A 15,141-nucleotide genomic window follows, 5' to 3' on the forward strand; every position below is an offset into this window, starting at 1 on the left:
TCAATAGTGACCGGAAATTACTATCATATGAATGAAGTTTGCCAATTAATTTTACACAGGCCACCAATCTCAGTTACGCACATTCCAAAACCACCACCACTACAATTGGCACCCTTATGTGCAATGCAGAACATGGGCAAGATAACTGAATGGGCATGAAGGCATGACTAGCCTCTCACTCCTGGTATCTCCTGATCAGGGCTGGGAAGCACTTGCGGTGTGGCGTAGGGTAGCTAGCAGTGCTGCAGCCTAAGCTGTGCCTGTCCTGCTCATAAAGAGAAATCTTTGTTCTCTAGTGTTGTCATTCCCTCGCTTCTTATTGGCAGTAAAATCACTTTATAAACACTGGCCTGCACCCTGAAAAACAGCATAACAACTTAACTGGGATGACTGCCAGGGGAGACATTCAGGGCGAGGAGTCTAAGCTATGGATAAATGGCACACCCAACCCATTTATATGGCACTGTCTGTGATGAGAGTTTTATATCTATGAATTGATGGCTGACAGCAAAAACTTCTTGTGGTGCAGCCGTCTATGCCACTTCTTTTTCCTATTATAGTTGTTAAATGAGGCACATGTATCAGAGCCCTGCTCTACACTGGAGGGGGAGGGAGGGAGGGGAAGTGAGGTACGCTACTTCAGCTACGAGAATAGCGTAGCTGAAGTTGACGTACCTAGATCGATTTACCGCAGCGTCTTCACATCGGTGAGTCGACTACCGCCGCTCCCCCGTTGACTCCGCTTGCGTCTCTCGCGGCGCTGGAGTTCCGGAGTTGACAGGAGAGCGCTCAGGGATCTATTTATCGCGTCTAGACTAGAAGCGATAAATCGACCCCCAATATATTGATTGCTACCCGCCAATCCAGCGGGTAGTGAAGACCTACCCTTAAAGTACTACAGCGAAAAGTTTTAATATTAATTTTTACAGCAATTCATGGAATAAAAGTGAATTTTCTCCCTATATTTAGATATGGGCCCTGCAGTACTGGAAAGGGCAGCAGACTGGAACAAATTTAGAGAAGAGCAGTAAAATGATTAAAAGAACTAAGGGCTTGATTTTCAGAAGAGCTGATGACCCATACCTCCAACCAAAGGCAATGGGAGCTGCAGGGACTCAGCAAAATTGAAAATCAGGCCAGATTTTCAAAAGTGACTAGTGAACTTGTGTGCCTGAATTTATGGGTGCCTAACTTGAGGGAATTTCAATGGGCCTGACTTTCAGAGACTGCTGAGCAAACCCTGTTACACGTGGGAGCTTGTCCGGGGATTTGAAGCCAGGACTGGCCACCATCCCTATGCGAGTGGGGAGGAAGCCCCAGAGGGGCTTGCTGGACACAGCCTCAGCCTGCTCCCTCATTCAGAGGGGGCTGGAGAAGCCACACTGGTTTATCCTTGGGGCAAGGATGAAACTGGAATGCATCCGTGGGGATTTGAAGCCCTGCCCTGTGGCCCAGGTTCCCCTGGAAGTAGGGGGCAGGTTTGCCTGGCAATGGGTTGGGATTGTAGAGGGGTTACCATACCCTGTGGTACTGGGGCCCGACTGGGGTCCCTTCCCAAAAGGGAAAGGAGGCTGTGGGAGGGGACCCATTGGCAGGAAGAGGGGAGGGACCCTAAAGAAGGGAATGGAAACCTGTATGCTAGTAGACCCCACTGAGGGGGAGGGCCCAGGTCCCCAGGGAAAATGAGAAACAAACCCTAGATGACAGAGCCAGAATGGAAGCGGGAGAGGAGTAGAGGGCGAGGGGCTGAAGGAATGCCCTAGTATGGAACACCCAGGGAAGGGGACCGAGGAATAGAGTGGGAGGGCCCCAGGAAAGGCCCAAAAGTAGACCCCCCCCAGGCAGGGAGATCCGGACCCCCCAGGGCCGGGTAACCAAATCTGAGGCCCTGGCCGGAGGACCTTTTGGTCTCAGGACCTGTGGGTAGCAGCAGAACTGTGGGGCAGTCCACCCCCTAGTGGGTAGCAGCAGAACTGTGGGGCAGTCCACCCCCTACCTAGTGTACCTTCTGTGGGTGGAAGATGGACAAACCTCCGTGAGGAGGACCCCGGGGAAATCACCCGGTGGGAGGCAGGGGGCTTCCCTGAAATAACCTTACAGGCAGGGGGAGAAGGGGCCGGACCAGGTACCCCCAGCAGTCGCTTAAGGGGGAAGGTGTGTGGCAGGGTGCTGGTTGACAAGCCCTTAATCAGCTCCTACCACTCGAGCCTCAATCAAGGAGAATGGACTGGGGCTGGGTGAATAGCCCTGTGCCTGTCTGGTAACTGGCCGCACCTGCCAGTCTTATTAGCCCAGAGCTATAAAGGCTGGGAGGAAGCCAGAGAAGAGGGAGAAGGAAAGAGAAAGGTCAGGCACAGAAAAGTGGGAGCCTCTAGTCTGCTGCTGGTCAAGCCTGTGGTAGGCAAAGTAGCTGTGAAGCCTGTATATAGTTGGGAACTGGTGGTGGGAAACCTTTTGAGAATAAAGAGCTCGGGTGTTGCACCAAACTGAAGTGTCCCTGACTCATTGAAGAGAAGGGCCCAGGGGCCGAATACCCAGGGGTGCAATGTGAACCCTGTTACAGTTTGGTATTGAAATCTAACTGCAACCTTACTAAGAGATCTGAATATTGTTTTCTGCCATTGCTTGTGTGTGTGTGTGTTTGTTTTTGCAACATTGGTTGAATTAAATGACCCTGATAAACCACTTCTTGTCTCTGGCGCTTTTTGTATAGTGTTGAAATAACTTGGTGATACAGAAACAATTAAGATAACAAGTTATCTTCTGAGTCATCAGCCCATTAGCAAAACACTTTCTATGTTACCAAACTCTGCTCTGGGCAAGTCCTCTTCATGTGAGCCTATAGACTCTACCAATAGGCTATTTCGGATCATTAAACCGAAAGCCCTGTTTGACAGCACTGCTACTGGGAAGGACACTGCTACCATCACTATGATAGACATGGCTAAATTTATTTCCACCTTGAGTAAAACAGACCTATAGAAAGGCCTCTGATCCTTGGTATTATTTACTCTGCTCTTCCATGGTTTTTATGAAATGTCCTAGGGCCTAATAGCACTGGCTTGAGTTAAGCGGAGTATGGAGAGGCAAAGTGTAAACATCACCACGTAGCTCTACCAATGCACCTCCGCTTGTTCTGCACTCTATAAAATAATTATTCTATCCTTGGGTTTCTAATGAGCTGTCTTGAATTGTCCAAAGTGATGAATAAAAATAATAGATGATAATACTTAGCAGTTCCACTGCCCTCTGCCAAAGAATCTCAAAGAGCTTTACAAACATTATTAAGTTCAAGTTTCTCTCTGTCCCTGTGAAGTAGATCAATGCCATTTTCCCTGTTTTACAGATGAGGAAACAGAGACCAAAAGGATAAATGACTTTGCCCAGGATCACATGAAACGTCTGTGTCAGAGCCAGGAATAGTTTTCAGATCTCCTGATTCACATTCTTAATCATAAGACCATCTTTTCCCCCTTCTCGCATTAGTGATTTCATTATTACACATCAGATTTCTTTTCATTAATAACTTTATTTGAATTTGCTTCTCCAGAGGCCACAGTCTAACACAGAGGTGGGCAAACTATGGCCCGCGGGACCGTCCTGCCCGGCCCCTGAGCTCCTGGCCCGGGAGGCTACCGCCGGTCCCTCCCCCACTGTCCCCACTCCCACGCAGCCATGCCTCCGTGCGGGCAGTGGGGCTGCGAGCTCCTGCCGCTCTGAGCGGCATAGTAAGGGGGTGGTGGTGATGGCGCATGCAGTGGTGCAACAGTTGGGTAGGGGCAGTCAGGGGACAGGGAGCGGTTGGGGCAGGGGAGGTCCCACGGGGCAGTCAGGGGACAGTTGGATGGGGCGGAGGTTCTGGGCTGGCCAGGGGTCGGGGAACAGGAGGGGTTGGATAGGGCGTGGGAGTCCTGGGGGGCCTGTCAGAGGGCGGGGGTGTAGATAGGTTGGGGCAGTCAGGGGAGAGGGAGCGGTGGGGGTTGGACAAGGGGTGAGGTCCGGGGGGGGGCAGTTTGGGGTAGGGGGGTCCCAGGAGGGGGCAGTCAGAGGACAAGGAGCAAGGGGGTTGGATGGGTCGGGGCTTCTGAGGGGGACAGTCGGGGTGGGAAGTGGGAGGGGGCAAATAGGGGGCAGGGGCCAGGCTGTTTGGGGGGGCACAGCCTTCCCTACCCGGCCCTCCATACAGTTTCGTACCCCATGTGGCCCTCTGGCCAAAAAGTTTGCCCACCCCTGGTCTAACACATTATCCCACTGTGCCGCCCAGTCTCCGTGAACTGGCTTTTTAGTTATCCAAAGATTTTGGGGTCTTCCTAGTTGCTGAATCTTCCTGTTCCCAAGAGAGAAATTTTTAATTGAAAGAAAGTCACTTAGGGATAGGTTGTGGCTGGCTGTACTTCCTAAAGGATTGCCTCTTACCATTGGCCACATCAGAGTCCACTTCTCAAACCGGTTTCCTTTCAGCTACTATAATCTCAACCATTTGTGTAAACACATGATCAAATCTGCATTTGTCTTCAGTGCCCTTTTCTAACTCATTCATGGCTTGTACCTAGCTCCACTTGTGCTTTAGAAGGCTAGCATCAATTCCACAAGCACGTATCATTGGTTTCCAGCTTTTATGGGCAATTATACCATTTCACGCGACTGAGAGCTTGGTTTTACCGGCCAGTGATTCTATATCCCATTAAATTGCTCATGGTCTAGCCCTGACATGGGACACAGAGGGTTCCAAACCAAATTTTCATGACTACATGCTCCATGACAGGTTAGAGTGGAAACAACTGAATGGGAGATGGGTTAGTGGGAGCATACCTGGGCCTGGAAGCAGCATATTGTCAATACAGATAGGGGATGCCTCTAGTTACAGTATCAAAAGAGTTAACTACCATTAGTGCCACAAGTACCAGAGGCTGATAATCAGTGTCATAGTATTTCTCAAGAGAGAAAGAGGTGTCACTCACATCACAGCATATGAGAAAGCAGTGCCCTCTCTGAATCTCACTGCAAAACGTTTCTTTCAAACACACACACACAAACATACATATATATATATTTGCACATGGAATATCTGTATGTGTGTGTGTATATATATCTATATCTATCTATATATCTAATCTATCTATAGATATAGACACACACACACAGAGACAGATATTCCATGTGCAAACACTCTCCATGCAATCTGTGGAAACATTCACAAATAACGAGATTTTGAACCAAATCCACCCTCGTATAAATCCATGGGAATCAAATTTGGTCCTTGGTTGTGTACTCACCAATAATACTTCACATGTCACATGCAAATAGGATTTGCATTCATGTCATTTGAAAATACCTGTTAGGAAAATCTAAAGCCATCATCCATAATCTAGCAAGTATTGCTAAATGCGTGATGGTATGATTCCCACATGCTGTCAAGAGGTGAAACCACATAGGGGGCTTACTGTGGATCAGTCTTGGTGAAGGAATGTTATCTTTTCGAGTGTGCCAGTTTGCTTGGGTTCTGAGTACATGTGAAAAGAGGTGGCATGCAACACTCTACCCTTGATGCTGTAAGCTTATATGCCCCACAAAATACATTCAGTATGTACCAAGGATAAGAACATTAATGATATTAACAATGTCTAATATTAATGAGACCAGATCTGTCATGAGTGCCATTTTCAATGGCTCGGTTTGATAGAAACAAAAAGCATATGTTGCTTCAAATTCTGACAAGGGGCAGTTCTGGATTTGCTTAGTTTTGCTAAACTGCCCTTGAAACACATTTACTGGGAAGGTTTTTTTGTTTGGTTTTCTAGCATTTTTGTCCTTGCCAGAAGCAAGACCTGTCCTACACAAGGCCCCATGCAAGCGCTCACCACAATTTCACAGACATCAATTAACCCTCTCCACCCCTGCCTCCCATCAATGACAATCAGAGCTCAAGTAATAAAATGACTGATGAGCAGCTAGATAACAGTGACAAAAAGGACATCATGCAGAGCATCAGAGTGAGCAAGTGATACTGAGGAGGACATCCATTCCTGTGGGTACATTATGATGGCTAATGAATTAGAGACTGGTGGTGACCAAATAGATTCCTTGCATTGTAGGCTAGATGCAAGGAACAGCAGCAGCTAAAAAAAACTAGGCGGGGGGGGGGAAGGGAAGATGCAGCCAGATGAATCTCTTCCAATGAAGGCAAAAGTGAAGTCATTGTAACAGAAACAGTGCAGAAGGGATTGTTGTTCTGCAGAAGAAGCTTGATTGTGATTGGCTACTGTGGTTGATAATGAGGATGAAGGTTCTGATTAACGACTGACATCTTCTTTTTAGCTGGAAATGTCAGTGCTTGTTTTACACCACATGGGAGAAATTTACATGCTCTAGTACTACAGATGACTGAGCCATCTTCACATACTTGCAAATTTAAAACCAAGAAATTGGTTTTAATTTTTAAGCAAATATGCAGCTCCCTGGTCAAAGAAGGTGTCCTATTCTGACTCTATAACTAATAGAAAAGTTGCAGCAAATGCGTGTTTGTTAATAAACTAATTCCTGAATTATATCTTGTGCTGAGGTGCTGTACCTGTTTTCACGGGTTTATGTTTTTGGTTTCTGAAATCAAAAGGAGCCTTTCGTGTAACCAAAACCAATCTCCAGAATCCATTCTGACTATCTAGCACAGGTCCTAAAATTCCACATGTCCTGCAAAAAAAGGAGTCTTTTTTTCCCCCCAGGAACTCAACAGAATCCACCTTGGAGGGCAAGATTAGTGAAATCTTAAGGCTAAAGGACTGTATATATGTAGGGCCCTACCAAATTCATGATCCATTTTGATCCATTTAATGAGCATAGGATTTTAAAAATCGTAATTTTCATGATTTCAGATATTTTAATCTGAAATGTCACAGTGTTGTAATTGTAGGGGTCCTGACCCAAAAAGGAGTTATGTGTGTGTGTGGGGGGGTTTGCGGTGCTGCTATCCTGCTATCCTTACTTCTGCGCTGCTGCAGGCGGCAGAGCTGCCTTCAGAGCTGGGCAGCTGGAGAGCAGCTGGTTGGGAGCCCAGCTCTGAAGGCAGAGTCGCCGCCAGCAGCAGCGCAGGAGTAAGGGGGCAGGGTACGGCATTGCCACCCTGACTTCTGTGCTGCTGCGGCTGGCGGGGCGCTGCCTTCAGAGCTGGGCGCCCGGCCAACAGCCCCCGCTCTCCAGGCACCCAGCTCTGAAGGCAGCAGTGCAGAAGTGAGAGTGGCCATACTACGACCCCCCTAAAATAACCTTGCGGCCCCGCTGCAACTCCCTTTTCAGTCAGGACCCCAATTTGAGAAATGCTGGTCTCCCCCCATGAAATCTATATAGTATAGGGTAAAAGCACACAAAAGACCAGATTTCATGGGGTGAGACCAGATTTCACGGTCTGCGACGTGTTTTTCCATGGCCATGAATTTGGTAGGGCCCTATATATACAGGTATGTGCAAAGAATGGAAGTTGATCAGCTTTACCCGCTGTTTTGCATATTTGTTAAAAGTAACAATCTGTTTATAATTGATATTTTTCCTACAGTGATTACTGGGGAAGGCTGTCCACCACAGCAATAAATACTCACTGTTTACGGTACCTGCTAGTGCATTAATATTATTCAGTCCAACAGTGGCTCCAGCCAATCCTTGGAGAGTACCCAGAGAAGTCAAAGAATTCATGGCCGCACCAGCCGTGGAATTAGCAGTTGACGCAGCCACTAAAAGGGGAGAGAGTAGGGCAATATTAATTAAAGTAAACAGAACTTGAAACGTATCAGTCACAAAACATCATGCACCGATTCTAATCTTAATAACTGGCCTCCTTGCAAAAATGTAAGGAATCAGACCAACACTGAAACCTTTCTCAGTAAGTTCCTGTATTGGCTGCTGATGGAAAGCACGGCTGAATTTTTTAGCGATGTGGATTTGATAGTGAAATTTAAGTAATTTGGCTTTCTTTGCAGAAACACTAAATCTGTGAACAGTTAAAAAACATCTCTCACATTCTCAAAAGTGTATCAATAAAGCACTAAGAGCTGATCAACGTGCCAGAGAGCCTGCCCCTTCTTAACATGGTTGTTAAGCAACCATATGTTACTCATAGGGCTTGGTATTGATATCTGAGATTTGGCCAGTTCCTGTTCTGGGCTCAAGCAAAACCTGAATTGTTCTGTCCTAAGTGAGATAACATCATGGCATTGTATCTTTAGGGCATCATATAAATGGAATATAAAGCACTGAAATATAAAATTTTAAAAAAATAACTAACAAAATACCAAATGCAATTCATTTTTCTGTTGGCTTCCACTGTAGTTTCTAGGTAGGTACTTCTGTGGCCCCACATCAGCACAGTATCCAAGCACACTACAAATATGAAATGTATTTATCCCCTTTGAGGGAAGGAAGTATTATCATTGCCATTTCAGAAGGGGAACTGAGGCACAGAAAGATTAAGGGAGATGTTCAAGGCTACACATAGAATCTGTGGCAGCCGTAGGATTTAGAGCCATATCTCCTTAGTCCCAGTATAGTGCATCCATAGCAAGACCATCTTTCCTCTATAGCAGCGTTATCTGAAATGGCAACATCTTATTTTAAATTGAACATTTTAGTTGTGCTGCGGTGAAATAGACACGAATGCTTTCTGTCCCTAATCCTCTTCATCCTTTCTGGGGCCGTCTCTTCCATCAGAGGCGCCCAGCTGGGCAGTGAATACCCAAGAAGTTAAAGTTTCTAGGCTGATAGGATGCAACAAAGAGAGTGGAAGACAATTTTATCAAAGAAGGAGTAGGAGAGTCCAAATAAAATAAATATTTAACGGAGTCCAAATAAAGTGCAATTCCTCCCCACTTTAAACAAAGTCATACCTATCTATCTACCTAGCTCTCCACAACTCCAAGACACCCTTAAACTTCCTTGCACCCTGATCTAAAGGTCAACAAATTCGAAGAGTCAACAAGCCTTCTGGCCTTTGCAATGCAGATGCTGTTAGCTTGAGAGCCCTCACTGATCTTAAACCAGGGGCGGGCAAACTTTTTGGCCTGAGGGCTGCATTGGGTTTCTGAAATTGTTTGGAGGGCCAGTTAAGGGGAGGCTGTGCCTCCCCAAACAGCCAGGCATGGCCTGACACCCACCCCATATCCGACCGTCCTGCTTCTTGCCCCCTGATGGCCCCCCCTAGGACTCCTGCCCCATCCAAGCCCCCCTGCTCTCAGTTCCCTGGACCCCCCACCCCTAACTCCCCCCCACCGCCCCATCCAATCCTTCCCCTCCTTCCTGACTGCCCCCCCCGGACCCCTGCTGCATCCAACCACCCCTGGACCCTTCGCCCCTAACTGCCCCCCGCCCCTAACTGCCCACCACCTCATTCAACCCCCCTCTCTCCTTCCTGACTGCCCCCCCGGAACCCCTGCCCCATTCAACCACCCCAGACCCCTCGCCCCTAACTGCCCCTGCCCCTAACTGCCCCCCACCACCTCATTCAATCCCTCCTCTCCTTCCTGACTGCCCCCCCGGGACCCCTGTCTCCATTCAACCCCTGTTCCCCACCCTCTGACAGCCCCAACCCCTATCCACACCCCTGACCACCCCCCAAACTCCCCTGCCCTCTATCCAACCCCCCATCCCCTGCTCCCTACCCCCTTACCTTGCTGCCTGGAGCTCCGGTGGCTGGCGGCGCAGCTGTACCAGGAAAGGCAGCCTCGCCACGCAGCACAGAGCACCGGGTCAGGCCAGGCTCTGAAGCCCCGCTGCCCAGAGCATTGCGCCGCATGGCGGCGTGGCTGTAGGGGAGGTGGGACAGCCTCCCAGGCCAGGAGCTCAGGGGCTGGGCAGGACAGTTTGCCCACCTCTGTCTTAAACCCTGCTGTTGTGTGTGTGTGTGTAGTGGAGACCAGTGATTTCTCAGTCAGCCAGGATCCAAGGTACGTAAAGCCTTGTAGGCTGAAGTCTAATTGTATCCAGAAGCAAATAAGGAGTCTGTACAGTGGCTAAAACTGTAGCCACTGTAGCCTTTTCTGCAGAAAAGGACCTAGGGGTGACAGTGGACGAGAAGCTGGATATGAGTCAGCAGTGTGCCCTTGTTGCCAAGAAGGCCAATGGCATTTTGGGATGTATAAGTAGGGGCATAGCGAGCAGATCGAGGGACGTGATCGTTCCCCTCTATTCGACATTGGTGAGGCCTCATCTGGAGTACTGTGTCCAGTTTTGGGCCCCACACTTCAAGAAGGATGTGGATAAATTGGAGAGAGTCCAGCGAAGGGCAACAAAAATGATTAGGGGACTGGAACACATGAGTTATGAGGAGAGGCTGAGGGAGCTGGGATTGTTTAGCCTGCAGAAGAGAAGAATGAGGGGGGATTTGATAGCTGCTTTCAACTACCTGAAAGGGGGTTCCAAAGAGGATGGCTCTAGACTGTTCTCAATGGTAGCAGATGACAGAACGAGGAGTAATGGTCTCAAGTTGCAGTGGGGGAGGTTTAGATTGGATATTAGGAAAAACTTTTTCACTAAGAGGGTGGTGAAACACTGGAATGCGTTACCTAGGGAGGTGGTAGAATCTCCTTCCTTAGAGGTTTTTAAGGTCAGGCTTGACAAAGCCCTGGCTGGGATGATTTAACTGGGAATTGGTCCTGCTTTGAGCAGGGGGTTGGACTAGATGACCTTCTGGGGTCCCTTCCAACCCTGATATTCTATGATTCTATGATAAATGAGTGGTGTAATAAGCTCCCTGTGGCTAATGCTATCCGGTGGGCAGCTGCATGTTACATCAGCAATTCGTTTTATTAAGAACAAAATTAGATATGAACCTCAAATCATAAAATTTAAGATTAAAACTCCCCATGTGTGAGAGATTAATGAGCAGATGGGTTGCTAACACATCCTTGTGAATGAGGAAGGCAGTCCAAATCCTTCTCTTCCATTCTGGTGACTGGTGTCAGATCTACACAACTCAAATAGATGGTCAGTGACTGACCAAACTCTGGGGCCAAATTTAAGTGCGTGTTCTTGGGTTCAAGTTTCGGTATTCTATCAGTCAACACTGATCATGCTCCTCAGATTTTCTCATTAATTTGAATTTAGAGTTCACATTATCCTAGTTTGACTGAATATTCAGGTGACTCAGAACTATTATAAAAATGCGATAGAGGGCACCGAAGCAGCCCAGAAATCAGTGGTCTCATGTTGCAATTATTTTTACTGCCTTGCAATGATCTGCACTGCAAACCTGATGGGAGGAATTAGCCATGAGACATGTCAGATACACTTGAGGGTCTTTCCTGTTTTGCCGACTGCTACTTTGAGGGGCGTAGGATTAAAGATTTTACATGCACACAATATAATTTGAGTATGGAGTAAAGAGCAGGAAGGAGGACAGCCCAGTGGTCCGGGCACTAGGTTGGGACCTGGGAAACCCAGATTCAATTCCCTGCTCTGCCACAGACTTCCTGTGTGAGCCTGGGGCAACTCAGTCTCTGCATCCCAGCTCCCCAGCTGTAAAATGGAGCTTAGAGAATTTGTGGACTTCAACAGAGTGTTGTGGGGCTAAATATACTAAAGAGTGTGAGATACTATGGCAACAGGGGCCGCATAAGTACCATAGGTAAAAAAAATAGCTGAAAAAATTTCTGCAACACGCTCGACACCACCGGTAAATGAAACATTGTATTACTTACAGAACACAAAAATGTAATAAAGGAAAAGGTAAAATACCATGGAAGCTTTACGTATAGAAGCCTGTTATCTCAACTCTGATTTCTCCTACCTGTGGAGTACACTGAAATTGGTCTCAAGCTAAGGATTACAGGAGCTTATCCTGTCTCTTCCCTCTTTTCCTTCAGTTGAAATGACCTTGCTTTAGAAATGTAACGTATGATGAATACACAGAAAAAAAATCACACAGTTTGTGGTAAAGTTAGAATACTGTGCCATTCATTTGGGAAACCAGCAAAACTCTCGAGGAACAAAGAAGCAGCTTGTGTTCTAGCCAGGTGAATATTGGGTGATTGTGAACTAATGGTAGGAGAATAGGGCTGCCCTCAGACTATGACTGAATTTTTTCATATTTTTTAAAGGGCTGGATCCATTTTATAACCATTTGTAACATGACAGACAAGATTCTATTGCTTAGAGGCATTTCTACAGCACTCATCACTGTGATACCAGTCACTGGAAAAATTGGATGTCTCTTTCTAGAAGACATGCACTAGCTCAGTGTTTCTCAATCTTTTTCATACCAGGGACTGGCTTGCTGCCTTCCTAAACTGTGTCATGGAGATCTCAGGGACCCATGCTGGACCACGGACCAGTTGTTGAGAAACACTGCATTAGCTCCTCCATAAGTTATTGGGATCATTGCAGGAATTTCTGGGTGAAATTCTATGGCCTGCTTTAGAGGCCAGACTACATCAGCATAATGGTGACGTCTGATCTTAAAAATTATGAAAATATGAAGAACTATCTGAGCTACCAGCTGAAAGATCCAGTTGCACTTTTAAGACTAGGGGTTGTACTTGAATCCTGGGCCAAATTTTCCCCAGTTCCCAATGCTGTACTCTGTTCCAGTTGCCTGCTGCCCTCTCCCCAGGAGGGGCCTGCATTGCTCCTCTATAGAGAGTTTGTAGATCACTTTGGGACCTCTTCGGAATGAAAGGTTCTATATGTGAAAGATAAGAAGGTCAAGATGATTGTTCTCCCATTACAGCCTCTGCTCTTTGGTTCATACTCCCCTCCTTGCACCTCATGCTGGGAACCATTTCTCTGATCCAGTATCTCATGCAACTATTTGCTCTCCCTCCTATTACCTCATTCCCATCCCCATTCTTTTCAATGGATACCCATGCAAATGAATAAAATCAAAGTTATCATGAAAGTGTGAACCAGGATGGGGGCATGTCATATCCAGATTAGATATGTGTGTGTGTGTGTGTGTGTGCAGTCAAGACTAGTGAGGTCTTGTGTCACCATCTGCCTTAATATTATTGACCAGTGAGTTATTAGTTTTCAAATGACATCGCACAAGGCATATTTTGTACAAAGAGTATTACAATAGAGTGGAGGGTGTGAATATAGGGGTGCATTCAGTCACCGGGCATGTCACCAAAAGGAGTAACCACCTTATCTGATTGTCCCAGCCTTACCTGCTGTTTTACCAGGACATATTGAATTTAAGGCTTGGATCCTGTTCCCTTTGAAATCAGTGGGAGATTTGCCATCAACTTTAGTGGGAATAGGATCTGGACCTCAGACTGCATGCTCTTTGGGTCAGGGGCCAGGCCCATCTTTGAAGTGCAAGGCACCAGTCACACCTATAGCTGTGTTCAAATAATAATTATGATTTCACAGAAGGCCAGAAGGAACCAACACATTGATCTAATCTGCCCTTCTGTGTTAACACAGGCCACAGGTTTCACCCAGTTGTTTTCTGCAACAAGCCCAGCAACTGGTATAACCTCTTAGGGCTAGGATTTTTGAAGGAGCCTAAAGAAGTAAAGTTTAAATGGAATCTGGGCACCCATCTCCCTTAAACTCCTTTGGAAATGCCAGCCTAGCAAGACATCCAATCCTGATGTAAAGACCCTCAGATACTACAAACTGGCGAAGCCCCACTGAGGTCAATGGAGCGATGACAATTTACATAAGGCTGACACTCAGAGCTCAGGGATGGTGAGGTCTGTAGCTATGCAAGTGAAGTCAGTGATATGTGTAATATTACTTACACCCTGTTCTGCATTGTCTGAGCACTGCACAACCAGTCAGTGCTTTGGGCAAAGGGAGTATGGTGATATGGAGCACAGAAAGAATGACAGTGCTGTATGAAAATGTATTGGGTAATCTTGCGGTGAAGTTACTGGACTCGAAGTCAAAAGAGCTAGTTTCATTTCCCAACTCTGCCATAGATATTCTGTGTGACCCTGGGCAAGTCACCTAATCTGTCTCAGTTCCCCATCTGTAAAATGGGGATACTAATATTTCCTTTCTCCTACCTTTTGTCAAGCTTGTTTCCTTAGACTGTACTATCTTTGGGTTAGGGACTCTTTCCTCCTATGTGTATTTTGTCATACAGCCTAGAACAATGAGGCCATGATCCTGGCTGGGCCCTTAGGAGTGACTGTAACACAAGTGATAAAATTAGAACCGTATTCCTGAGTCTGACACAGATTCATCGGGAATGCTCTTGTGCAACTCACAACCTCTTGTGCCCCAAGTTCCTCGCCTATAAGCTGACTCCCGTTATCTGCCTCCAAGGGCTGCTGTGAGAATCCGTTAATGCTCATAAAGTACTTTGCAATGAACTAAAGTGCTGAATAAATGCTAATTATCATCATTGTTCTGGATGAAAGGACCCGTTAGATCATGCAGCCCACAACTGTGCACTGGCAGGAAGACGAACTGGATGATCTAATAGACCTTTTCCATCTTCACTCTCTGTGATAAATGTCAGATTATAATGGTCTCCGATGACTTCTTAGTGAAGAGACATCCCACGGAAAAGGCACATCCCTAGGAGGCTGCATACCATATGCTTAAAGGTTGTCACTGACGTCCCACCTTTTCTTGGGCAACGTGCTGGGTTCCAAAAGACTGGAGCAGATGTCTGGTAACAGGACCACAAAAATAACCCGATGACGGCTTGGTCCAAGGCATAAAAACCAAACAGCAACATTCCAGATGGTGGTTTCTATGATTTTTAAGTGGGATTTATTTCTTTTTAACATTATTGTATTTGTTTGAGGTAACCCTATTTAACACCCCCACCTCCCCCAGCCTTGGTTTAAAAAGAAGGAACGTTTGTGCTCTTGTTGTAAGTGTCAGAGTATGTAAGCAACATAAGGGCAGAATTCTCCTCTCCAAGCCTCAGCGAGGGCCTCCTAGCTGCACAGAGGCTCTCGCTATAGCACATCCTCCACGAGTTCCACATATCTGCAGAGAGCAAAATATAGGAGTCAAGATCCACTGGGCCAGATCCTGCTTTGTCCCAAGGCTGCTTTGTGATGCTCCAGTGTTTCAAAGCAGCCACAATTCTGATTTAGTCAGCAATTTAAGGATTCTTCCTACCCAAGGGACATACAGTATCAGCTGCTGCACCACCCTAAGTCCAGGACAGGGGCATGACCTGGGGTATGGATTGGTCAT

At 46.8% G+C, this 15,141-nt stretch overlaps 1 protein-coding gene across 25 annotated transcripts in view; it reads right to left on the reverse strand.

Moving 5' to 3' along the window:
- Positions 1-15,141, reverse strand: part of CELF2 (CUGBP Elav-like family member 2) — a 713,224-nt gene that overhangs the window by 14,176 nt on the left and 683,907 nt on the right. For 19 of the 25 annotated variants that reach the window (XR_012156850.1, XR_012156851.1, XR_012156849.1 and 16 more), the window contains one exon: positions 7,593-7,724. Coding sequence is in view for 22 of the 25 variants with exons in the window: in XM_073328795.1 (XP_073184896.1) it covers positions 7,593-7,724 (132 nt within the window). In the remaining 3 variants the exon portion in view is untranslated. The remainder of the gene's footprint in view (positions 1-7,592; positions 7,725-15,141) is intronic. The other 6 variants (XM_073328786.1, XM_073328791.1, XM_073328802.1 and 3 more) reach the window with 1 other exon arrangement.

This window comes from Lepidochelys kempii, chromosome 1 (genome assembly GCF_965140265.1).
Source record: "Lepidochelys kempii isolate rLepKem1 chromosome 1, rLepKem1.hap2, whole genome shotgun sequence".
Lineage (NCBI taxonomy): Eukaryota > Metazoa > Chordata > Testudines > Cheloniidae > Lepidochelys > Lepidochelys kempii.